At 37.9% G+C, this 27136-nt stretch overlaps 2 protein-coding genes and 2 pseudogenes across 4 annotated transcripts; all 4 read right to left on the bottom strand.

Moving 5' to 3' along the window:
- Window positions 1-584: 584 nt before the first annotated feature.
- LOC149041492 (uncharacterized) lies at window positions 585-5544 on the bottom strand (annotated as a pseudogene). The gene is made up of 2 exons (XR_016189018.1): window positions 5280-5544; window positions 585-4890 (listed from the first exon to the last, which is right to left on the bottom strand). The product of XR_016189018.1 is annotated as an uncharacterized LOC149041492 (transcript).
- On the bottom strand, window positions 4616-11974 carry LOC149041491 (uncharacterized; annotated as a pseudogene). The gene is made up of 7 exons (XR_016179325.1): window positions 11406-11974; window positions 10458-10639; window positions 9168-9465; window positions 8320-8409; window positions 5280-5551; window positions 4776-4890; window positions 4616-4695 (listed from the first exon to the last, which is right to left on the bottom strand). The product of XR_016179325.1 is annotated as an uncharacterized LOC149041491 (transcript).
- A 3763-nt stretch (window positions 11975-15737) lies between these two features.
- Window positions 15738-17712, bottom strand: LOC149041490 (uncharacterized). Its single transcript, XM_089214125.1, has 2 exons — window positions 17422-17712; window positions 15738-17240 (listed from the first exon to the last, which is right to left on the bottom strand). Exons 1-2 carry the CDS (start codon window positions 17541-17543, stop codon window positions 15986-15988), a joined length of 1377 nt encoding a protein of 458 aa, XP_089070251.1. The 5' UTR covers window positions 17544-17712; the 3' UTR covers window positions 15738-15985.
- An 808-nt stretch (window positions 17713-18520) lies between these two features.
- LOC113679988 (uncharacterized) lies at window positions 18521-26922 on the bottom strand. The gene is made up of 7 exons (XM_089214154.1): window positions 26655-26922; window positions 24608-24702; window positions 23650-23764; window positions 23107-23220; window positions 21760-21941; window positions 20472-20802; window positions 18521-18647 (listed from the first exon to the last, which is right to left on the bottom strand). Exons 1-7 carry the CDS (start codon window positions 26725-26727, stop codon window positions 18604-18606), a joined length of 954 nt encoding a protein of 317 aa, XP_089070280.1. The 5' UTR covers window positions 26728-26922; the 3' UTR covers window positions 18521-18603.
- Between the last annotated feature and the right edge of the window lie 214 nt (window positions 26923-27136).

The following is a 27136-nucleotide window of genomic DNA, read 5'->3' as shown; positions in this document are numbered from 1 at the left end:
GCTTGAGAACAGTTCTGAAGAAGAATGACTGGAAAAATAACAAGAAGAAAAAAAAGATGCTTCTATGAATCCTCGCACACGATGCAGTGATCTGCAGGTCTCTCTGCTGTACTACACCTTTTGCTGCTCATTTCGAGAAAATACGCATTTATTTGTGTTAAGGGGCGAACAATTGCGTGGAAATACAATCATTAGAGACAAAAAACCACCATTTGAACGTAAATCAGATTCATTAACTATTTTTGCATTTTAATCAGCATTCAATAACAATTTTAGGCATTCTTAGGCGTCATTGGTCAAACAAAAGAGGAAAATATACTTTCATTTGCGCTAACAGTCAAGTCATTTAAACCATCTTGAAAGTCACTAGGGACTATACATAATCAAAAAGGGCATAAACCATTCATTAACATTTTCATCACACTGTTTGCAAGTCAAGAGCATTCCTGGACGGCCTTGGTATGAATAAGACAATCATTTATGCACTTGTACAATTAATTAAGCTTTTTTTATTTTCAATATTCAAACATCGAATTCCAATTGAAAAATACCTATCCCAAAGTTATCTTGTTTTGAATTTCAGTTTACCCTTCAATAATCTCTCTATTCAAACATTTTGGCAGATAGGTCTGCATAAAGCAGTATCATTGCGCATATTTCTGTGCAGAGCTTCAAGCAGTTGTTGTGTTCGAAACTTCCCCAGTGAGATTCCTCCGGCTCTGGCCTCATCTCTGCTATCCATGCGTCTTTGAACTTCCGGACGCGAGATGTCAGCTTTGATCGCCGCTTTCAGACAGCTTATTGCTTGCTCCACAATGTTTAGGAAAGGACTGTAGGGAGGAAACATTTTAAGCTCTGTGTTTGGGGCGGAAATGACTGGGTTTCGGTGGGCCGGTGCTCCGTCATACAAAAAGATCACCTCATCTTCGGGACTTGTCCTTGCCTGTGCGAAGCTTTCAATCCGCTAAGAGCTGCCGAGGAAAACACAAGTCCATTGATTGGCAAAATTGCCATTATCACAGTCAGGTTTCGTCCTCGCTGACCGCACACTTGACGGTACGCCCTCTCTCCCTGCCGCGCTCTACCATGGCTTCTGGCCGTCCAGATGTTGTAGCCGCATTCGTCGACAAACACACAGTGGCGCACTACGGCATGGTTCATAAACCAGGTGGCGTAATCCACTCGCTTGTTTGTCACATCAGGTCTGTTTCTGTCCGCAGGGAGGGGCCTTGCAAGTTTCACTCCCGCATCCCGTCTAATGTCCTTGCCACGGTGCGGTCATGGATCTGAGGTTTTAGTGGTAGCCGTCTCCTCAGTTCACTTTTTATCCGAGCAAGTGTGAGTAAACAGTTTTCGTTTATGATTTCCTCTAGGCAATCTCTCATCTCTTCGTCCACGCGCACGTTGTTTCTACCTCCTCGTGGTCTTTCCTGGATCCTGACGTCTCTGATGTAGCGCGCCACAATGCCTCTTGCCGTTGATCACTTCCTCCTCGTCCTCAAATCCTCTCACGATTCTTTCTCTGTGTTCGAGTGATATTCGATTTCTTCGTGGCATTTTTCCTGCGGTCAGAAACCCTTTAGAAAGCGAATGAAGGGGACGAAATTTACTGAATGCAAGTTCTGGCAAAATCGGTGTTCAGTTGAAAATCACTACTTGCACGTTGAAAATAAAAAACACTGATTTATTTGTACGAGTGCATTAATGATTGTCTTGTTCATACTAATACCGTCCAGGAATGCTATTGAATTGATTGATAAATTGGCACGAATGACTTCCTCACTACAAGTCGTAACAGAATAACTCCTGTTCTCTAAACTACAATGAGACGATTTTGAAAAAACAAAAACATGCTAAATTGTGTTGGAGGTTAATGATAGCCCATCGTAAAAACACTTCACAATCTGAATTTGTCCCAAATTGTTAAGGTTATCACCCGATGTTGTCATTAAACCATTTGGGCTGGGTTTTCCTTTTCACTCGCTTGAGTTTAAGTGGAAGATATTTACCAACACGTCATTAAATATTTCATACCAGGTGTCGACAACGTCGTTGGGGTCCTCGAAAGCAAACGCACAATCCTAAGGCGCTTCTTTCAAAGCAGCAATAAACTGTTCTTTGTCTATGTTCTTGATGTCACGGTAGGTGATTGTCGTATGTGCGATTGCGCTTTGTCTGACTGGTTTGTATTTCCAGGTGACATGGGTCGGTAGGTGATCAGACAGTCCTGATGGGAAACCTCGCACGTTGATTAGCCGCTTAGGGTGACTCGACCAAATATGATCGAGGTAGGCTTTGGGCAATGGCCGGGTGACACCCTTAACAATTTGGGACAAATTTAGGTTGTGAACTGTTTTTACGAATGGGTGTTTTCCAAACTTCTTATCGCAAAGCACGTGATAAACTTCTCACCAAAGCCAAGAAAAGCGGATCAGACAACGACTGGTTAAACTTCAGACATACGAAAAATAACGTAAATAACTTAATTAGGCAAACAAAGCAAGCATACTTCAAAAGCAAGTTCTCTGAAAACAGGCAAGACTCGCGAAAACTTTGGAATTTGATCAAATTCCTGTCAGGGAGTGACAATCACGATTGTGGTCTCCAGCGGCTAGTTGATAACGATGGGACTACTTCAAACAAAGTGGAAATTGCCCAGACACTGAACAGCTTCTTTCTCAACCAGCAAAACAACTTAAATCCTCAGTCAGAGCTCAAAAATGACTTGCGCTGTCAACCTAAGCAGGCACCCTCTCCTACGCTATATCAAGTGTCTGGAACGTTAAATCTCCCACAGATATCAAAGGAACGAGTTGTAGACCTTCTCCTTTCTGTTCCACTGCATAAAGCTACAGGTGACGACGGTTTTAGTGCCAAACTGCTGAGAATTGCGGCACCAGCCATCGCTGATTCCCTCTGTAAGCTAATCAATTACTGCATCGACACTCAGACATTCCCAACAAAGTGGAAAGTCGGTAAGGTGACCCCCATTTACAAGGGACAAGGAAGTCATGATGACAAGAATAACTATTGACCGATAACTGTGCTTCCGATACTTTCTAAGCTATTTGAGAAGCATATTTGTGACCACTTGTACGACTTCCTTGAGGAAAATGCGTTACGCCATCACCTCCAGTCCAGATTCCTCAAATTCCACTCCACCGAGACCGCCCTCATTCGATTAATAGACCAGCTGTTCCTTAACTTAGACAAAAACAGAGCAACGGGGCTCGTATTTATTGACTACAGGAAAGCATTTGACCTCAAAGACCATGATCTACTTCTAACGAAACTGAATGCCTCTAGGATATGTGGTCACGAACTAGACTTACTACGCAACTATCTGAGTGAACGCAAACAATATGTAGTCATTGACGGATGTCGTTCTCCCCAAGAACTGTGACGGCTGGAGTATCACAAGAGAGCAAACTGGGCCCTATTATGTTTCTCCTGTTCATCAAAGACCTACCCTTACCAGCTTAGCGTTCTGCCGTTGACATCTATGCGGGTGACACCACTCTCAGTTTCTCATCCGAAGTGACAGATGAACTTCTCGGCATCACATCAGCCTTTCAACAAGACCTAGGTGACCTTTCGCAGTGGTCGGCTGCCAACACGATGGTCACAAACGCCGCCAAGACGAAATGTCTCGTGGTAACTAGGAAACGCCTTACAAATAAGATCGTTGCTAGTTCTTTAAATCTTCATCTTGGGAACTCAAATATAGAGCAGGTGGATAGTCAGAAACTCCTAAGACTCACCATTGACCGACACTTAAGCTTTAATATTCACGTTGAAGAACTATGTAAGTAACTATATATCCCAAATAATAGCACTGCTTAGGAAGATAAGAAGATTCCTCCCCAATAAACAGCGCATATTATACTATAACGCCGTGATAAAAAAACTAATGTTATATGAATCAACTGTTTGGTCAAACTGTTCAAGTGATAACATAATGAGAGTCTTCAAGCTTCAAAAACGCGCTGCCCGAGTTATCTTGGAAGCTGATACAAGGTCAAACAGCGTGAAACTTTTTAAAAAGTTAGAGTGGCTCCTTTTTCTTAGTTTTTACTAGGAAGCCGTCCTTCACATATGTACGATATACTTAAATTTAATGCAGACCTACACACACGAACTGGTCGTTATAGTAAATTAATTCTCGCCTGCCCCCCGTTTCAATCGTGAAACCGAGGGAGGGAGGACCTTTAGCGTATCTGCGACAAGGCTGTGGAACCAGCTACCCACTAACCTACAAAAAGAGACGACAACAGCTGCTTCTTTCAGAAAGGCCTTTCACAGACATTTTCTAACGAGATACGATGAAGTAGAACATTTTAGTCCGAATGCGATAGTAAATTAAACCTCGCTTGCCCTCGTTTCAAACGCGAAACCGAGGCGACCCAAGCGACATATTTTATTTTATATAGTTTTTAGCTTGCATTCTTATAGACCTGTTTTATAATCCTCGAATTCATTTTACATACATTTTAACTCTAATTATGGTACTTTTAGGATCAAAGGCCACTAGTTTATCAGTTTAATTACTGTTATGTGTTACACTCCTTAAATAAAGTTGTTATTATTATTATTATTATTATTATTATTATTATTATTAAGATGGAGGTTTTTCGTTATACACAACTAACATATTTAAACATGCAGTCAATGACTCTAGAAGATTTCGGAAATTTTCTAAAGCAGAAAAACAAGAATGTTAAGAAGCATAAAAAGGCGGGAATATTTGCATTACTTGGTAAATAAGCTGAAAATACCTTGGTCACAATTCTCTCCCCCAAATCCTTGTGGACACACACAACGGTATCCTTTTGAAGTAAACCCAGATTGACAAGTAGAATTTTTCTGACATGGGCTGCCTCCACAAGCATTCTGTGATGAAAAAAAGGAAACAGCGCCTTCCTTTTTTTTGTATGCTAAGAGCACGAGTGCTTCTTGAGGGATTACTGTCATCATCATTATTATCATCATCATTATAATTTTGAAAAAATGTCATCAGAGTCACTCTCTCGAAAAAGCATTAAGATTTAATCTGGTCTCCAACATTTGGGAAATTAATTTCGCCATAACCGAGGTCTGTTGTATGCTGCACCGCGTCCCACTGATGTAAAATTGCCTAATTAAAGAGTTCTCATGTAATCATGCCTAAACATAGCAACCTTTTGTTTCTGTTGACATTTCTGTGGTCAACCAGTCAGTCGTGTCAAGTGAAGTTTTAACGAAAAAAAAAGTCTTTGTTGTGCTCGGGTTGTAAGGCTTACCTCAATTCCTCGGTAGCTGAAGCCATTTCTGGTTATGAAATTCACGCTGGTGACTTGTAAATGAGTGCTGTTATTCAGGTCGCATGAAGGAATCTCACTTAGTACTAGCCCGTAGTTGTAAGACACACAGTCGGGGTTCTCATAACAAATTAGTTCACAGCTTAGTTCGCTTTCAACTGGCACAGATTTGATTATCTGATTAAGTAAATACTTGTCTTTGATGACTGGTTTGAATAGAATGGCTCTGCACTCATCTGAATTTGCTGTCACACCTAAAAAGAAAACCAACCCGTCGTTATCCGTAACTGATCAACATTATCGATATGTGTCAATGAAAATTTATTTTTCGAGGCTCCTGTTAATTGCATTTTATTCCCCTTAAATAATGCGAGTTCCTTACATCTATAGCAAGGACTAACATTTGAAAAACTTATTGTGATGAATTTGGAAACGAATAGCGATGCGAACTCTTGCTTTCTTTGAATTTGTCGGTGTCGTCGAGCTCGTTAGAGGAGAATAACGCGCACCACTTTCTTTCTTTGGCGGCAAAGTTCACAGAAACGCAGAGAGGATACACAAAATTGGCTCAAAAAGTATTTGTTTTCACCACATTTTAGAATGATAATGTTCAATAACATGGTTATGTCAGGAGAGTAACTGCTTGCATTTTCACATAAATACCTAATGTAGGGTACGAGACATCCATCTGCGGAATTGAACGGTAATTTGCATTGGGCCCATCTCATTTTTTTACAAGGCTTTTCTACGGCGCTCAGCTTTTCAGTTCCGCGCAAGCGGAATATTTCCACTTTTGTAAATTCCTTCATTTGTGGGAGTAGAAATTTTGTTTGTAGTACGCCTCGTAAAGCTATTCTGCGTGAACGGCAGATAAAAGTTCGTCATGTTTTTTTAATGAGCAAAGAGTTAGCACACTATGGCCCACAACTTCTCTAAACTTATTAAAATGTACTATCCTCCAACTGTAAAAGATTAGACAGAAACGTCTGGATATGCTCCTCACTAATTTATCTAAGATTTTTGCGATTTCTTACGGTGCGATTCTATCGTATCACACTACTTCCCCTCTTCAACAGTTCACGAAACACATAGAGTTGGTTATTTAACCAAAGTTTAGCTTTAGTTTAAGAAAACCACTTTCTAAGCCATCTTCTATTTGGCCGAACCTTTCATCTGAACTATTACGTTTTTGTGAACAGCGTTAAGAGGGCTGAAAGCTAATAGTAGAAGGACATTTATTCAATTTAATCAGCTCTTATTATAGAGAATCTTCGAGGTCCAATGATTAGGTGAAACCGTGGTTTGGGATAGTTTGGCTTCGTGCAAATAAGCGGCCCATAATGTCAAAGAGCAAACAGCGGTAAATGCTAACGTGCTATTTCCATCAGAAAATTGAAAAGCTGCCATCTGTATCATGCAGGAAACATTAAAAACGCTATGACGATGACACCGTTGCTTCATCCTCTGTCAATCGCGCCTCTTTTTTTTACGGTAGTAGTAAAAGAATCGATATCTCAGTTTTCATTTTGTCAAAGAACATACTTGAATAACTAACCTTGTGACCAGGCAATCTTAGGTATCATTGAACACAGATCCAGTAACAGAAAACAGATCCAAGCGAAAGACATGGCACAAAGTCATACAGATATGGAGTTGTACAAGCTGAATGTTTCCCAGTTGTACTAAGCTTGAGATTAGCTCCAATTAACTTCCTGTTCACTTTTCAACCAATAGCTGTCGAGAGTTCCATATATTTGCCTTTGATGGTACAATTTTGTTGAACAAGAAGTCCATATAAGGTATTATAAATTTATAACATAGCATCTTTCGTGCTCTCCAAACTTCCCGCGTGCATTATATCTCGATGAACGCACGCTGGCGTAGGAACCAATTGTCAAATGAGGAAAATTAAATATAATTTTTAACAGAATACCAAGGCGTTTAAACTCCGTTTACGTGGCCAGTTTTGCTCAATAGTGGCTGCAAGGATGAAAGGCCGTCAATTGTTAAGGTTATTTGTCTTGCTAACTTCACACATCCCCAACGTTATCGAACTAATACAAAGTTGCCTGAAATTCCCATCTTATATATCAACTAACACAATAACTATAACCCTGTGTAAATTAACAAATTGACAAGAATATTATAATATCTGCGTTACGACGATGAGCAGATATTTGTTTCCTGCACCTTCTGAATGGCAATGTATGTTTATTAGTGAGTGTCTTGATATGTATTATATTATTTGATAACTTTTTTGAATAACGGTATATAGTTGTTGAGTGATAAGAATTGAGAGTTCGTCCGTCGGGTCTGTGAACACCTCCGCACAGGCAGTTAATTTTAAGATCCACGAACTTTTGACATCTCACCTCACGAAAGCAGGAGAAGATGGTGTAGCCATATTGGATCCATAGCGATCCATCCATTATTCAAGCAATCAGATCTGCTATTTCGACGTCGATCGCAAAATTAATCAAATCTACGCCAGCCAAAGTTTGCTCAAAGTTTTTCTGTAAGTAATGGCACTGCATTTGACCAAGCCGTAAAGAGGTTTCGTCGTGAGAACTACACTTGCGTCTGTAAGAGCAACTAACAGCAACTTGAGCAACTTGATCATTAGTTTCAAGTCTTGATAAGATGTGTTAAGCTTCGAACGCTATGAAAAGTAGTTCCTCGGAGAGAGCGAAACGCGCCTCAAGAGAAGGTACTGCATTAGTAACGGAAAGAATAAAGGCCATGAAGCTATCTAATAAGGGCAAGTTTCGTTGGCAAGTTGCGGTCAACGAACATCCATCTGAAAAGCTCGCGTCATTCTGATGACGAAAAGAAAATGTCTCGAGCAGAGAGGAAAGCTGTTAAGGATAAGCGTTGTTGGCAGCAACGAGCCAGTTCTTCTCGAAAACCATCAAGGTCAATAGTAAAGCACTTTGGTATGATTTGTAGGATCTTGCAGTCATTTTTCGTACAACGTTAAAGCAGAATTTTTACCTCTCAACATTTCATTCGGATTATTAATTGCCTGGCATCCTTGGTCTTCGACGTACATACACAACCATAACCTCAGCGCCTCCGACGTCGGCTTGAGAAAAGAATGTAACAAAAAAAATTAACCGATAAATAATAGATAGTAAACTATTTATTGAGATCTTATTAAATAGACATAATCCATAATTAGAGATAGATGGAGAGGAAAACAAATAAAAAGTTGGCTAAAGTGACCTTTCCCGAATGAAACCTGTTTTTGAGCAACGGCCTTGTAATCATCGGAAAGGTTAAATTTCAGATGAATCGTGCAGTTATCACACTTCTCCTCTCAATTTCCTAACGGAATTTTGCCCAATAATTAACAATTGCAATTAAATTCTGACACTCAGATGATATAGTGAGAGGGGAAAGGGAGACGGGGCGTCTTAAAATGTCACTATTACACAATATTTATGAAAGGTCGAAATGGCAATCTGGCGAGTACTCTCTATTTGAAACGGTGTGACTTCCCCCTCCCTTTGAAAAAATCCAGGTCACGCCCCTGTAGAAGAAAAGGAAATAGCCGAGTTATCCAAGAAGGAGTCGGCCAGATGAGTTCAACGATTATCTCAGCAAAACAAAAACAGAATGGTTATTCCATAAAGTTTTATCTGCTTTAATTAAAAAAAAGAATGAATGGCAACGAAACCATTCCATGATGTTTGTTTAGGATATATCTCGTTATTTCCCTGATTTAATAACAAAGAAACAAGCAAACAAACAAAAACAGTAAGGGAGGTCTTCCAAGATTTCTTACATCAATTTGTACCATAACAGAGGTATTCCAAGATTTATAAAACCAATTTCTACCTTGGGCATTATCCCGTGTGATTTTGTGAGTTTTCTTACTGTACATAATTGCCGGTACAGAGTGAAATCTCTCCCAGTCACAGTAAGGTCCCCCGATCATAAACCACCCAACATCATTAGGACATCCTGCGTACTTAGTTGTAATTTCAAAGTTTCGTGCACCGTGATGGCCATTGATGCGAAAGGGTTTTAAAGTTGTCGCACTCTTAAGATCTGTCCATGGTGATTGAAGTAGATTATTTTGTGTAAACCAGTCCACGTTAGTTGTTCGTCTGGCATTGAACTTCATAGACATAACTTTTGCTCCATTCTTGTAAAGCACTACACGAACCTGAAGTCATACAAGAAAACGAGTTGTTGTCTACATGTCAAATACATGAGTATAGGGTAAGATAAGAATCGTTACGTAGGAGAATTTAAAAAATTGTTAATCAACTTTTTATTGTCTCTTTGCAAACCTATTTTGAAGGATTACTATAGTTTATCAATCAATATCAATCAATCAGTGCTACATAACACGAGTATATGTAAACTCGTGAAGGCAGATATTTGAGCCAGAAGTTATTCTATCGGCTTGGTTCTAGTATCACTCTGTCTTGGGCACGGCAACTTTTGTGTTTCAATTGTCCTCGTAGCATTAAAAGTTCTCTAACACCATAAGTACTTTTTAACATAATTTCTGATTAAGCACTTTTGTTTCAGCTCAGAATTTTCTTTGTGGTTTGCATATTTTGTCGTGGTTTTACCTTGCGACCAGTCAGATTCTTTTGAGAATTAAAGATATGGAGTGCGAGAACTACACACAATTTCAACACATAACTCCTTTTCTAAGAACTGTTCTTCTGCAAGGATAAAAGATGAACACTATTACCTGGCACTGAGTACCTATTCCCTAGACGATACACTCTTAAGGTTTGGGAAGTAAGGTAAACAAAAGAAAGTAACTAATAGAAATCTCATTGCATGGACAGTGATGTCTCTCTTTAAAGCAAATTGTTTGGTGTATGTTATTTTCTATTATTCCTTATTATTCCTTAATTCCTTTTAAAAAAGGCACGAGCAGTTCAGAAAAGTGCCTGCTTGATTTACCTTTAGGAACATGATGAACATCATTTGGAAAAGTGTTTCGTGACAGACAATTGAAGACAAGTTTCCATAAGGTAGAAACCTCAGGCTAATACAAAAAAATCCAAAAAAAGTCTAACTGATTTATTTTTGCAGGCTATTTCTAAGGAAATACATTAACGTTGCACAAGAAACTTGTGCATGGATTTAGGTGCATTTAGCCTAACCCTCTGTGATGTAGATATTTTCCGGACTTACCTCTTGAGGGTTAAAAGTTTGCCAACTTTGAACGATACAGTTTTTATAGTTTCCTTAATAGGTTGAGGTGGTATCTAAGACAGCAATAACATTTTCTGATAATGTATCAGATGAACTCCATAACGCGTCAGCAGTCGGAGAGGAAGAATTTCCTCCAGTGTATTTGAATACCATCGTCCAACCTTAAAATAAAAATAAATGACAGAAATAGTCCAGGTTAGTGAAAATTGCTTGTTCCCTTGGAAAACTCTAGAAATTGTTTTTTTGAATTGACTGCATGATTATAGACCTAAGTCCACGGAGCTCCCTAGCCAAGTGAGTCAGGCACCTCTGAATCAATTGGAAAAAGGGGGAAAGTTTCTTAAAAAAACTGTGGTGCTGCGTCGGTGGGAGAGTATAACAGGATAATTTAGTATTATCAACAAGATTGAAAACGTAAATTGGCCACCGTAAAAAGTTTATGGGATGACGTTTCGAGCGTTAGCCTTTTGTCAGAGAGATATTGATGACCCTTACTCGAGAGACTTAATGTGTTGATGGCTTTTACGACTAACGATTAAACTTTGGCCTATTTACGGTTAACGGCTGATATCTTTCCATTGTGGTCACCAGAAAATACCTTGGGGTTGATTTTTTTTACGACTAACGGTTTAAATTTGTCAATTGTGTACGCCTAACGGCTGAATCTTTTGGCCGTTTTACGCCTAACGGTTAAGCCCATTGAGATCCTTGTAATAAAATATGCGCTTATTGTCTTCATCAGGCGATGAGGTCGATTGTTTACGTGTTTACATGGAAGAATTTGAGGGACAGGCGATAACAAATGCGACTTGCAAACCTAAGATCTGGAAACGATATGTAGATGACACTTTCACAGTCTTAGACCGGGACCATGTCGATGGCTTTTTTACAACATCTAAACAGTCAACAGCCTACTATTCGTTTTACCATGGAAATCGAGAAAGATAACACCATTCCTTTTCTCGACACAACAGTCACAAGGGAAACAGACGGTCTTCTCACTACCACTTTCTACAGAAAGCCCACCCACACTGACCAGTACCTAACCTATGATGTACATCACCCTCAGTCAGTAAAGCGTGGTTTTGTTAAGTGTCTATAGGACCTAGCCAAACACCACACAACGAAACCGTCAGGTATCTCTGAGGAAAAGAAAAACTTGTCATCAGTACTTGTTTCTAATGATTATCCTTCTTCATTTGTACGAAAACTCGCAAAGACAACAAGCGTAACAGCCAACAAAGAACCCGCGAAAGAATTTAAATCTACCGCCGTTCTCCCCTACATAAAGGGTGTATCAGAGGTTCTTCGCCACTGCCTACAAAAACAAGGCATACGAACCGTATTGCAGTTGAAACGCCGCGATCTACCTCAAAAGTGACTCTATCGTGGAACAAACGAACAAAGTTCATCTCTTATCGAGATCCTTTTATTTAGTTTGACTTCCTCACTACAAGTCGTAACATAATAACTCTTGTTCTCTAAATCGCAATGTGTAGGTTTGAGGAAAAAAAAACATGCTAAATTGTGTTAAGTTAATGATTCCCCAAGCCGCAAAACGGATTGCCCATCGACAACCTAAGATAATTATGATATAAACAAATACTTCCTAAGAAGTAGAAGGGGGTTTTTCGTTATACACAACTAACATTTAAAAATGCAGTCAATGACTTTAGAGAATTTCGGAAATTTTCTTAAGCAAAAAAACAAGAATACCAAGAAGCATAAAAAAGGCAGGAATATTTGCATTACTTGATGAATAAGCTTTAGTCACAATTCTCTCCCCCTAATCCTTGTGGACAGACACAACAGTATCCTTTTGAAGTAAACCCAGATTGACAAGTAGAATTTTTCTGACATGGGCTGCTTCCACAAGGATTCTGTGATGAAAAAAAAAGGACACAGTACCTTTCCTTTTTTGTATGCTAAGAGCACGTGTGCTTCTTGAGGAATTACTATCATCATCATTATTATTATCATCATTGTAATTTTGAAAAGAGGTCATCAGAGTCATTCTTTCGAAAAAGCATTAAGCTTAAAAAAGATTTCACCTGGTCTCCAACATTTAGGAAATTAATTTCGCCATGAACGAGGTCTGTTGTATGCCGCACCGCGTCCTACTGATTTAAAATTGCCTAATTAAAGAGTTCAGGTAATCATGCCAGATAATAGCTACCTTTTCTTTCTGTTTATATTTCTCTGGTCAACCAGTCAGTGGTGTCAAGTGAAGTTTCAACGAAAAAAAAACATCTGGTTGTGTTTAGGTTATAAGGCTTACCTCAATTCCTCGGTAGCTGAAGCCATTTCTGGTTATGAAATTCACGCTGGTGACTTGTAAATGAGTGCTGTTATTCATGTCGCATAAAGGAATCTCACTAAGTAGTGGCCCGTAGTTGTAAGACACGCAGTTAGGGTACCCGTAACAAATTAGTTCACAGCCTACTTCACTTTCAACTGGCACAGATTTGATTATGTGATTAAGTAAATACTTGTCTTTGATGACTGGGTTGAATAGAATGGCTCTGCACTCATCTGAATTTGCTGTCACAAGTAAAAAGAAGAACAACTCATCATTATCCGTAACTGATCAACATTATTGATGTTCTGTCCCCCTTAAATTAATGCGAGTTCCTTACATCTACAGCAAGTACTAGCATTTGGAAAACTTATAGTGATGCATTTGGAGACGAATAGTGATGCGAACTCTTGTTTTCTTTGAGTTTGTCGGGGTCGTTGAACTTGTTACAGGACAATAACACACACCACTTTTTTCCTTCGGCGGCAAAGTTCACAGAAACACAGAGAGGATGATCAAGACATTTAAGATACATTCAAAGTCATCATATGGTGTGATCATGTCAATTCGGGGTACATATAGATAACGGAACTTGTCCATTGAAAGTAGATTCTGTTTTGAATTCTGCTTTTACTCGGAATCCAAATCATTGCGAGTTTCTGTGGGTTCAAAATAATTACTATAAGTTAGAGTATTCTTAACTGTAATTATTTGGGGAAGAAACGTATTGATTCCTGCAAACTAGAAACTTTGAATGGGGTTTTTTGGATAGATTCGTTCCTATTATTCGAGTGACGGATGAAAGTGGTCTTGTTTCTATCAATAATAAAAGTTTACTATTCTTGCCATTATTTCTGTCTTTGCCTTTAAGGTTACTCCGCACCTTAGACAGTGCCTTCAGCGAAAAAAAAAAATTACACGCGATGTTTCGCATGAAACCAAAATAAAGTTAATGACAATAAATAGATTATGAAATGCAGAATACGATAAAATTGTAGGCTATTCGACTTTGCTTCCTTTAAGGCAAATGAAGTCGATCAACAGAAAAATAAGCGAGTGCCATTCCAACGAATTAATTCGCTGGAATGACGCTCAGATATTAAATCGAGACCAAATGATGCGAAATATTTTTCGTTTATTTTAATGGAAATCTGTCTTTTCTTTATTGAACTTGAACTTCCTTCACAGCGAAAAAAATCACCCCTTGATTGCAATTGGGGCAGATATGATGTTTAGACAAAAGAACTCATACGCTGTGTGAAAAAAAGCGTTTGTTTTCTCGTGTTGAAAAGAATATGTTAAAGTTTGTGAAAGTTTATGATCCCCTTAAAATTATATTCCGCCAGAGATTAATCTAAAAAATAAAAATCGAGGAGGCTTAACTTGCTATAAGAAAGATGTTCTGTTTCGTTGGTGTAAATATCATTATAAGATAAAAACAGGAAAATGTTAATTTTTCTTCTTTTCTTCTTGACAACAGGTGACTCAGTTATTATTTTTTCGCGTATGTAAAAGTTATCTGTGAAGGAAATTTTTAACTTGTTTTAATTTAAATAGTCGCAGGTAACTAACGGTTCTGTTTGAAGTCGGAAAACGTGTATACAGATGTAACACACCTGCGGCAATGACCTGAATTTGTACAAAAAATTGGCTCGAAAAGTTTTTTTTACCCTATTTCGGAATAATAATGTTCAATGACATGTTTATATCAGGAGACGAACTGCTTCCATTTTCTCATAATTATTTTACTTAGGTTACGAGACATGGATGTTAATTAGGAAACTGTTACCATGTCCGTTTAGGCTTATCTTATTTAGTTTTAAAAGGCTTTCCTACAATGCTTAGGTTCCACGCAAAGCGGAATATTTGCCACTCTAGTAAATTCCTTCATTTGTGAGAGTCGAAGTTTTGTTTGTAATACACCTCTTAAAACTATTCTGGGTGAACTGCAGATAAAAGTTCATCATGTTTTTTTTAATGAGCAAATGAGTTGGTACACTAAGGGCCCACAACTTCTCTAAACATATTAAAATGTACTATCCTCCTACTGTAAAATATTAAACAAAAACGTCTCGATGTGGTAAAAACGTGGTTTGGATTAGTTTGGCCTCGAGCAAATAACCGGCCCATAATGTCAGAGTAAACAGCGGTAAATGCTAACGTGCTATTTCCATCAGGAAATTGAAAAGTCGCCATCTGAAGCTTGCAGCAAACATTGAAAACATAATAACGATGGCATCGTTGCTTTATTTTCTGTGAATCGCGCCCTTTTATACGGTAGCAGTGAAAGAATCGATTTCTCAGTTTTCATTTTGTCAAAGAACATACTTGAATAACCAACCTTGTGACCAGGCAATCTTGAGTATCATTGAACACAGCTCCACTGACAGAAAACAGATCCAAGTGAAAGACATTGTACAAAGTCATACAGACATGGAGGTGTACAAACTGAATGTTTCCCAGTTGAACCAAGCGTGAGATTAACTCCAATTAACTTCCTATTCACTTTTCAACCAATAGCTGTCGAGAGTTCTATCTATTTGCCTTTAATGGTACAATTTTGTTGAACAAGAGGTCCATACAAGGTATTACGTAAACTGATGAGGAAAACGGAAATATATTTTTAAACAGAATACCAAAGCGTTTAAACTCCGTTTCCATGGCCAGTTTTGCTCAATTGAGGCTGCAAGGATGAAAGGCCGTCAATTTTACACGTACCCACCAATAGCGAACTTATATAAAATTGTTTGAAATTTTCATCATATAAAAACTAGCACAACAGCTATAACAATATGTAAGTGAACAAATTGACAAGGATATTAAAATGTGTGCATTACGAAGGTGAGCAGATATTTTTTTCCTTCACTTCTACACAAACAGAATGTATTGTTATTTTGTTGTGTGGACTGTCAAGGGCCACGTAACTTTGGTCATTCATAGAGACGAGGAATGGAAACCTAATCTTGATATTCTAAGAAACTTTTATTTCCATCATTACTACCCTAAAATGATTGAGGGGGAATTATTATAAGTGTGAATACATAAGAGGAGACATATACACTTGTACTCTTTATATTTATTCTACCTTATGTGGAAATGAGAAATTAAAAAATAATGTTACTGTTCAGCCATAACTTAGACTTTTTACTACTGTAACTATTGAATCTTTGTAGTCATCGAAAACATGACTTGAGCCTCTCTTGAGAATTTTCTACTCAAAAAATACATTTGTACAACCTTCCTTGATTAACGGAAACTGCAAATTAACAAGAGCAGCACAAAGCTGAAAAATTTTTTGAGAATAGCATCTTAGGTAAGAGGGAATAAAACTTAAAATCTTAAAATCCTTTAACCTGGCGTTAGCCCTCTCTACATGGATTCTGCATTTGGCAATCGACTTAGTTACTTTTATTTCATTTTCAGTAAATTTACCATTGTTTAAGAATGGGGGAATATTTACAGACACACCACTCGGAACTATATCTTGGATTAGAAAGCCCTTGTCAGCAAGAACAAGATCTCCTGGATAAAGGTGTTTCAAAAAACCAGACATTTCCACTATAGCCTTATCTGAAGTTGATCCAGGGTAAAGGTTAGAAACATATGTTATGACCCCATTAGGTGCCACACCAACGAGTACTTTAAATGAATTCATACCTCTGTATGAAGAATAAGTTGCACTTTGATGACTCATTAGGCCAGGGGTTGCAACTTCAATGTCTGTGCAATCTATTATGATCTTACAAGAACTGAACTGTGTAAATGATGACGGCAAACAAGTCTTATTTTTCTCCCTAGAAGGTACTGTTGACATCAAAAAAGTGAACAAAATCTCGTGCAAGAGATGAATAAATGTAATGACAATATTAGATATAGTAGTTTCACTGCATGAAAATAACTGAGCTATATGAAGGTTCGTGTAATTCTGTCTAATCTTTATTAAAGTTATGAATATCTGGTCTTCAAAACTTATTGATTCCACCTTCCAGCCATGAAAATATATTATTGAGTCTTTGAATCTTAAAGTATAAAGTACAACTACATCAAATACTTGCTTAGTTGGAAGACCGGTTTCCATGCGTATTACATCGTCACTTAACGTAGACACTGAGTATTTTTCTCCAAAATATTTTGAGTTCTCTTCATGTTGTTGAAGGTCATTTCTCAGCTGCTTTACTTCTGCTTCAAGGATTATCTCCGAAGCAGTTAAATCGTTGAGTACGTCCCGTTCTTGATCTTCACTTTCGTTGCTCTGCAGGGCTTCTCTCATTTTTTCGATGTCGACTAATTCCTTGCCATCTGTACTTTTTTCCAATTTCTTCTTCTTCTTTGGTGGCGGTTTACTGCTAGAAGGGGAACGTTTTCCTTCGTTGTGCTTAAAAATCTCTGGCCCAAATACCTTCGCGCCATTTCTGAAATGGCAGCTGCAAACACGGCTGTGTTTGCTTGGTTCTCGATCTTCTCTCCTGTTGAAACATATAGAGATGTGGAATGTATTTAGATCAGAGTTGGATTTTGTTAGAAGTAAATCGAAGGAAACAAGCGTCAATCCAACAAGTACCATGTTTATTAGTCCGAAAGCCACAATACTTTAGTTTAGCTGCGATATTCTGGTTTTACAGTATATATGTAAGTTAAAATACAAACCTTAATAATCTTCTCCATCGATCATACTCAGATTTTTTCTTTTCTTTGCTCGGGAATGCAAAGAAGCGACAGCAATGACTCTCAGACTGGTGATTACATTCGGGTGCGAAACACTGAACCATTTCGCCTAATTCTCCAATATTTTAGATTCTGCAAGATATTATGGCCTTATCCTTCTACTTCCAGCATAACTTGAATGTACCACGAGCGTCAAACAAGGAGTTCAAAGTCTGCAAAACGGAGCTTCACATGACACTTGCGTCCGCCATATTGGATAGAACAGTTTGTTTAGAACTGAAAAAAATGCGGTCATGACAACGTGACGTCATACTTTGCCACTCAATTGCATTGTGCATTTAATAGTGAGTGTTTCGATATGTCTTAAGTTGTGTGTTAAGTTATTTGAATAACGGTATATAAGTGTTGAGTAATAAAAATTGAGAGTTGGGTCTGTGAACACCGCCACACAGGCAGTTCATTTGAAGATAGACGATCTTTCAGCAGCTCGCTTCCCGAACGCAGCAGAAGATGGTGTAGCCGTATTGGATCCATCGCGACCATCCATTATTCAAGCAATCAGATTTGCTATTTCAACGTCGATCGGTTCTTTAACAGAAAACTTAACGTGATCAAATCTACGCCAGCCAAATTTGCTCAAAGTTTTTCTGTAGTAACAGCGCTGCAGTTGACCAAGCCGTAAAGAAGGCTCGCCGTGAGAACTACACCTGCGTCTGTAAGGGCAACTAACAGCAACTTGATCATGAGTTTCAAGTCCTCCATAAGATGCATGACGCTTCGATCGCCCTGAAAAGTAGTTCTTTAGAGAGAGCGAAACGCGCCTTAGGATAAGGTACTACTTTAGTATCGAAAAGTATAAAGGCCATAAAGCTATCTAATAAGAGCGAGTTTCGTTGGCAAGTTGCGGTCAACGAATATCTATCTGACAAGCTCGCGTCAAACTCTGATGACGAAAGGAAAATGTCTCGAGCAGAGAGGATAGCGGAAAAAGAAAAAGCGTCGTTGGCAGTAACAAGCCAGTTCTTCTTCAAAACCAACGAGTTACAGTCAAGCACTTTGGTATGATTTGCAGGATCTTGCAGTCATTTTGCGATTAACGTTAAAGGAGAAGTTTTACTTCTCAACATTTCATTCAGATTATTCATTGCCTGGCATCCTTGGTCTTCAACGTACGTACACAACCATAACCTCAGCAACTCCGACGTCATCTTGAGAAAAGAATATATGAAAAAAAAGTTCACCGATAAATAATACATAGTAAACTTTAAAGAGATCTCATTAAATAAATGACTGCTTTATACATAATCCATATTTAGAGGTAGACGGAGAAGAAGGCAAATAAAATTTGGCAAAAGTGACCTTTCCTGACTAAAACCGGTTTATGAGCACCGGCCCTGTAATCATCGGAAAGGTTAAATTTCAGATGACTCGTGCAGTTATAAAGAGAGGATGTCAGCATCCATCGAACAAATTTGAAATATTGTGGCAAGTCGCTCTTAGTTCGTTTTCACTCCTACTTTTATATTTTGTAATCCAGTATGTTCTAATAATTGCAGTTTTTTGTGAAAATATATTTTAGTTTTCGAGAAATGACTTTTTTCGTTCGACCGCTCAAAAATGCAAATTTTCACCGTAAATATTACCCGAGTTGTGTGACCTCATATAACGATTCCCCTTGACCTCCGGCATTTCTGTCAGCACAATACTTTGTTTTATCATCTAAACTTAATCCCCTGTCAGTATTGAAGCTGGCAAAGAAATATTTATTTTTTGGTGACTATTTTTGTCCGACATACTTTTCCTATGTCGAAAAGTAGCATCAAAACAAAGACAGTTTTAACAATGACCGATTTGGCAGAATCTACTGAGCTTCAAGCTTTTAAAAGACAAAAGGATGGTTATGAAGTTACTGTAAAAATTTGCTTGTGTATTTGTGTTGTTCTATTTTGAGACGAACTCAAAGTCCGGCAAAATTTACTTGATAGCCACTATGAAATATACATGGTGCGCCTACTTGTCGCCATCGTTAACTGGCATAAATCGCTACAATTTGCGAAAAATTTCATTAAATAAATTTAATTTAACTTAATTTATATAGCACTAACTCCACTAATTAACCAAAGCGCTTAAAAAAATCTAACATAACACTCTTACCTTGTTTATTTATGATTTTATTAGCTGTTTCGATGATCACCTTAATTATGCTCTACCACATTCTAGCCTAACATGAGTTCCAGTCTATATATCTTCTCTCTCTTATTATATCAGTCGCATGACAAGCGTGACACAGAAATTCAAAGACGAGTCAACCTCCGAAATACCAAGAGATGGTTTTTTTCCTCTTTGCATGACATCTAGAAAAACCTTTCAGGAATAACTGCATTCAGAAAACTAAAATGTCCAGATCCATCAATGATTAGAACATATTGGGATACAAAATATAAAAGTAGGAGTGAAAGCAAATTTTGGGTGACTTGCCGCCGTTTGTTTGATGCATGTTGACATTAGCTCTTAAATTTTTTTCCTCCTAATTTCCATTCGAGATTTTGCCCCAGTAATTAACAATTGCAATTAAATTCTGACACCCAAATGAAATGAAGTAAGGGGGGAGGGGGGGGCGTGGTATCTCAAAATGTCACTATTACACCATAATTATGAGAGGAGTTCGACATGGCAATCGGGCGAGTACTCTCTCTTTGACAGAATGTGACACCCCCCCCCCCCCTTCTCCCTCCCAAAAAAATCCAGGTCACGCCCCTGAAGAAGAAAAGGAAATTGCTGAGTTATCCAAGAAGGAGTCGACTAGATCGATCAGTTCAACGCTTATCTCAGCAAAACAAAAACAGAATAAAATTAGAATGGTTATGACATACCGTTATATCTGCTTTAATAAAAAAAGAATTAATGAATGGCAACGAAACCATTCCATGAGGTCTGCGGTTTAGGAAATACCTTGTTATTTCCCTGATTTAAAAAACAAACAAACACAATCAGTAACAGAGGTATTCCAAAATTTCTTAAATCAATTCTACCTTGGGAATTATTCCATGTGATGTTGTGAGTTTTCTTGCTGTATAGAATTGCCGGCACAGGGTGAAATTTCTCCCAGTCACAGTAAGGTCCCCCGATCATAAACCACCCAGCATCATTAGGGCATCCTGCGTACTTAGCTGAGATTTCAAAGTTTCGTGCACCGTAATGGCCATTGATGCGAAAGGGTTTTAAAGTTGTCGCACTCTTAAGATCTGTCCATTGTGATTGAAGTAGATTATTTTGTGTAAACCAGTCCACGTTAGTTGTTCCTCTGGCATTGAACTTCATAGACATAACTTTTGCTCCATTCGTGTAAAGCACTACACGTACCTAAAGTCATACAAGAAAATGATCTGTTGCCTACATGTCAAATACATGAGTATGGGGTAAGATGAGAATCGTTAAATCAGGGGATTTAAAGAATTGTTAGTCAATTTTTTATTGGCTTTTCACAAACGTTTATCAATCAATATCAATTAATCAATCAATACTACATAACATGACTATATGTAAACTCGAGAAGGCAAAGTTTTGAGCAAGAAGTTGTTCTATCGGCTTGGTTCTAGTATCACTCTGTCTTTGGCACGGCAACCCTTGTTTTTCAATCGTCCTCGAAGCACTAAAAGCTCCGTAACACCCTGAGTAATTTTTTAACGTAATTTTTGACTAGGCACTTTTGTTTCTGCTCAGAATTTCTTTGGATATTTCATATCATTGTGGTTTGCATGTTTTCTTGTGGTTTGACCTTGCGACCGGTCGTTGTTTCTCTTGAGAATCAAAGACATGGAGTGCGAGAATTTCACAATTTTAAAACATAACTCTTCTTCTGAGAACTATTCTCCTACAAGGATAAAACATGAGCACTTTCCTTATACCTATTGCCAGGACGATACACTCTTAAGGTTTGGGAAGTAAGGTAAACAAAAGAACGCAACAAATAAAGATCTCATTGCATGGCCAGTGATATCACTCAAATAAAAAACAAATTGAAACAAATTGTTTTGGTTTATATTCTTTTATATTCTTTATATTCTATTCTTTTTTATTACTAAATTATTCTCAAAAGAGGAAAGAGCAGTTCAGAAAAGTGCCTGCTTGGTTTGCCTTTAGGAACATGATGAACATCATTTGGAAAAGCGTTTCGTGACAGACAATTTGAAAACAAGTTTCCATGAGGTGGAAAGCTCGATCAGGAAATATGGAAATACATTAACATTACATAAGAAATTTGTAAAACAAGGTGCACTTAGCCTAACCCTCTGTGATGTAGATATTTTCCGGACTTACCTCTTGAGGGTTAAAAGTTTGCCAACTTTGAACGATACGGTTTTTGTAGTTTCCCTGGTAGATTGAAGTGGTATCTAAGGCAGCGATAATATTTTCTGATAATGTGTCGGATGAACTCCATAACGCGTCAGCAGTCGGAGAGGAAGAATCTCCTCCAACGTATTTGAATATCATCGTCCAACCTTAAAATAAAAAAAAAGTCAGAAATAATCTAGGTTCGTGGAAATTGCTTGTTCCTTTGGAAACTCTAGAAATTGTTTTTTCGAATTGACTGAATGGTTATGGACCTAAGTCGTGGTACCTTCCTAGCCAAGTGAGTTAGCCACCTCTAAATCAATTGGAAAAAGAGGGTAAGCTTCTAAAGAAACAGTGGTGCTGCGTCGGTTGGAGAGTATAACAGGGTAATTTAGTGTTATCAACTGGTTTGAAAACGTAAATTGGCCACCGTAAAGAGTTTAAAGGATGACGTTTCGAGCGTTAGCCTTTCGTCAGAGAGATACTGATCCGGTTAACCCCATTGAGATTCTTGTAATAAAATATGTGTTTATTGTTTATCATATTGTAAGAGAGGAGATGAACTTTGTTCCTTAACTTTTGATGTAGATCGCGACGTTTCGACTGCAATACTGCTAGTCTTCATCAGGCAACGAGGTCGATTGTTTACGTGTTTACATGGAAGAACTTGAGGAACAGGCGACAAATGCGACTTGAAAACCTAAGATCTGGAAACGATATGTAGATGACACTTTCACAGTCTTAGACCGGGACAATGTCGATGGCTTTTTTACAACATCTAAAGAGTCAACAGCCTACTATTCGTTTTACCATGGAAATCGAGAAAGATACCACCAGTCCTTTTCTCAACACAACAGTTACAAGGGAAACAGACGGTCTTCTCACTACTACTGTCTACAGAAAGCCCACCCACAGTGTCCAGTACCTAACCTATGATTCACACCACCCTCAGTCAGTAAAGCGTGGTTTTGTTAAGTGTCTATAAGACCGCGCCAAACACCTCACAATGACACCGTCGGTTATCTCTGAGCAAAAAAACCCTTGTCATCAGTACTTGTTTCTAATGGTTATCTTTCTTCATTTTTTATGAAGACTCGCAAAGACAACAAGGGTAACAGCCAACAAAGGCCGCTCAGGAATTTAAATCTATTGACATTCTCGCTTACATAAAGGGTGTATCAGTAGTTCTTCGCTGCTGCCTACAACAAAAAGGCATAGATACGAACCGTATAGCAGTCGAAACGCCGCGATCTACATCAAAAATGACTCTATCGTGAGAAAAACGAACAAAGTTCATCTCCTATCGAGATCCTCCTATTTAGTTTGACGTACCACCTCCATCACTTGTCTGGTCGCAGTACACTGGGAATGAGTCTGATACATGATTGGAAATTTCGTAGACTCCTCTTTCCCTTGGGGCTTGGGAACAGTTCTGAGGCAGAATGACTGAAAAGATGAAAATCTGTTTTCATCAAATCCGAATACTTTTTTTATAAAGCTATCAAATATGATTTCAGTAGGTTGGCACGAATGACTCCCTCACTACAAGTCGTAACGTAGTAACTCTTGTTCTCTAAATAACAATGAGACGATTTTGAAAAAAACATAAACATGCTAAATTGTGTTAGATGTTAATGATTCCTCAAGCCGCAAGACGGACTGGCCATAGAAAACCTAAGATAATTATGATGTAAACAAATACTTGCTAAGAAGTGAGAAGGAGGTTCTTCGTTATACACAACTAATATATTTAAACATGAGGTCAATGACTTTAGAGAACTACGAAAATTTTCTGAAGCAAAAAAAAACAAGAAAACCAAGAAGTATAAAAAGGCGGGAATATTTGCATTACTTGATGAATAAGCTACAAAATACCTTGGTCACAATTCTCTCCCCCGAGTCCTTGTTGACAGACACAACGGTATCCTTTTGAAGTAAACCCAGCTTGACAAGTAGAATTTTTCCTACATGGGCTGCTTCCACATGGATTCTGTGATAAAAAAAAAAGGAAACAGTACCTTTCCTTTTTTTGTATGCTAAGAGCACGTGTGCTTCTTGAGGGATTATTATCACCATTATTATTATTCTCATCGTTGTAATTTTGAAAAGAGATCATCAGAGTCATTCTTTCGAAAAAGCATTAAACCTCAAGAAGATTTCACCTGGTCTCCAACATTTGGGAAATTAATTTCGCCATCGACGAGGTCTGTTGTATACCTCACTGCCTCCCACTGATTAAAATTACCGAATTAAAGAGTTCAGGTAATCATTCCAGAACATAGCTACCTTTTCTTCCTGTTTACATTTCTGTAGTCAACCAGTCAGTCGTGTCAAGTGAAGTTTCAACAACAAAAAAAATTTGTTATGTTTAGGTTGTAAGGCTTACCTCAATTTCTCGGTAGCTGTAGCCATTTCTGGTAATGAAATTCACGCTGGTGACTTGGAAATGAGTGCTGTTATTCAGGTCGCATAACGGAATATCGCCTAGTAGTGGCCCGTAGTTGTAAGACACACAGTCAGGATCCCCATAACAGATGAGTTCACAGCCTACTTCACTTTGAACTGGCAGAGATTTGATTATGTGATTAAGTAAATATTTGTCTTTGGTGACTGGGTTAAATAGAATGGCTCTGCACTCATCTGAATTTGCTGTCACAACTAAAAATAACAAAAATTTATCATTATTCGTAACTGATCAACATTAGCGATATGTGTCGATGAAAATTTATTTCATCCCTCGAGGCTCCTGGTAATTGCCCTCTATCCCCCTTAAATAATGCGAGTTCCTTTCATCTACAGCAAGTACAAGCATTCGGAAAACTTATAGTGACGCATTTGGGAACGAATAGTCATGCGAACTCTTGCTTTCTTTGAGTTTGTCGGGGTCGTTGAACTTGTTATAGGACAATAACGCACACCACTTTTTTCCTTTGGCGGCAAAGTTCACAGAGACGCAGAGAGGATCGGTCAAGACATTTTAAGATGCATTCAAAGTCATCATATAGTGTGATCATGTCAATTTGGGGTACATTTAGATAATGGAACTTGTCCACTGAAAATAGATTCTGTCTTAAATTCTGCCTATACTCAGAATTAAAATCATTACGAGTTTCTGTGGGTTGAAGATAATTACTATAAGTTAGAATATTCTTAACTGTAATTATTGGGGAAGAAACGTATTGATTCCTGCAAACTAAAAAACTTTGAATGAGGGTTTTAGGATAGATTCCTTCCTTTTACCCGAGTGACGGATGAAAGTGGTCTTGTATCTATCAATAACAAACGTTTTCTATTCTTGCCATTGTTTCTGTCTTTGCCTTTAAGGTTACTCCGCACCTTAGCGAGTGCCTTCAGAGAAAAAAATTTACACGCGATTTTTCTCATGAAACCAAAATAGAGTAAATAACAATAAATAGATTATTAAATACACAACACGATAAAACTGTAAATGGCAAATGAAGCCGGTCAACAGAAAAATGACCGAGCGCCATTCCAGCGAATTAATTACCGATCGATTCGCTAGAATGGCGGTTAGTTATTAAATTGAGGCCAAATGTTGCGAAATTTTCTCCTTTCATTCTCAAACGCGATGTTTCGCATGAAACTAAAAAAAGTTAATAACAATAAATAGTTTATTAAATGCAGAATACGCTAAAATTGTAGGGTATTCGACTTTGCTTCCGTAAAGGCAAATGAAATAAGCGAGTACCATTTCAGAGAATTTATTACTGATTAATTCGCTGGAATAGCGCTCAGATATTAAATTGAGGCCTAATGTTGCGAAATATTTTCCGTTTATTGTTATGGAAATGAATTTTTTCATTATACTTTGAACTTCCTCCACAGAATCTTTAGTCTTTTAAGGATGCTAAAAAATTGCCTCTTAATTGCAATTGAGGCAGATATGATGTTTAGACAAAAGTAGTCATACACTGTGTCAAAAAAGGCGTTTGTTTTCTCTTGGTGAAAAAAAATATGTCAAAGTTTATTAAAGTTTATGATGCCCTAAAAATTAAATTCCGTTGAAAATTAATCTAAAAAGATAAAAATCGTGGAGGCTTAACATGTTATGGCAAAGATGTTCTTCTGTTTCGTTGGTGGTTAATTTTATATTAGGAAATTTTAATTTTTCTTCTTTTCTTTTTGACAACAGGTGACTCGGTAACTGTTTTTCGCATATGTAAAATTTAAACAAAATTGTCTGGAATTTTTAACTCGGTTTAATTTTAATAGCCGCGGGTAATTAACGGTTTTGTTTGAAGTTGGAAAACGTGTATACAGATATTGCCCACCTACGGGAATGACCTGAATTTGTACGCAAAATTGGCTCGAAAAGTTTTTCTTTTCACCCTACTTCGGAATGATAATGTTCAATAACATGTTTATGTCAGGAGAGGAACTGCTTCCATTTTCTCATAAATACCTTACTTAGGTTACGAGACATGAATGTTAATTAGGAAACTGTTAACTTATCTTATTTAGTTTTACAAGGCATTTCTACGGCGCTTGGCTTTTAAGTTCCGCGCAAAGCAGAATAATTGCCACTCTGGTAAATTCCTTTATTTGTGAGAGTCGAAATTTTGTTAGCGATACGCCTCGCAAAACTATTCTGGGTGAAAGGCAGATAGAAGTTCACCATGTTTTTTTAATGAGGAAAGGTGTAAGTACATTAAGGGCCCACAACTTCTCTTAACATATTAAAATATACTATCCTCCAACTTTAAAAGATTAAAGAGAAACGTTTGGATGTGGTAAAATCGTGGTTTGGATTACTCTGTCCTTGAGTAAATAACCGGCCCATAATGTCAAAGAGCAAACAGCTTTGATAGAATCGATTTCTCAGTTTTCATTTTTTCAAAGAACATACTTGAATAACCAACCTTGTAACCAGGCAATCTTGGGTATCATTGAACACAGATCCAGTAACAGAAAACAGATCCAAGTGAAAGACATGGCACAAAGTCATACAGACATGGAGTTGTACAAACTGAATGTTTCCCAGCTGTACTACGCATGAATAAATGAGTAAGTTTCTAAAGAAACTGTGGTGCTGCGCCGGTGGGAGACTATAGCAGGTAATTTAGTGTTAACAACTGAGTTGAAAACGTTAATTAGCCACCGTAAAGGGTAAAAAAGCTGTCGTTTCGAGCGTTAGTCCTTCGTCAGAGCCGTACTAAGCATAAGATTAGCTTCAGTTAAATTCCTGTTTACCTTTTAACCAATAGCTGTCGAGAGTTCTGTCTATTTGCCTTTTACGGTACAATTTCGTTAAACATGAAGCCTATGCAAGGTATGAAATAAATATGAGGAAAATTTAAATATATTTTTAATAGAATACCAAGGCGTTTAAACTCCGTTTCCA

Source organism: Pocillopora damicornis, chromosome 8 (genome assembly GCF_964200805.1).
Source record: "Pocillopora damicornis chromosome 8, jaPocDami1.2, whole genome shotgun sequence".
NCBI classification, from domain to species: domain Eukaryota; kingdom Metazoa; phylum Cnidaria; class Anthozoa; order Scleractinia; family Pocilloporidae; genus Pocillopora; species Pocillopora damicornis.
This window is presented reverse-complemented; position numbering and strand designations above follow the sequence as displayed.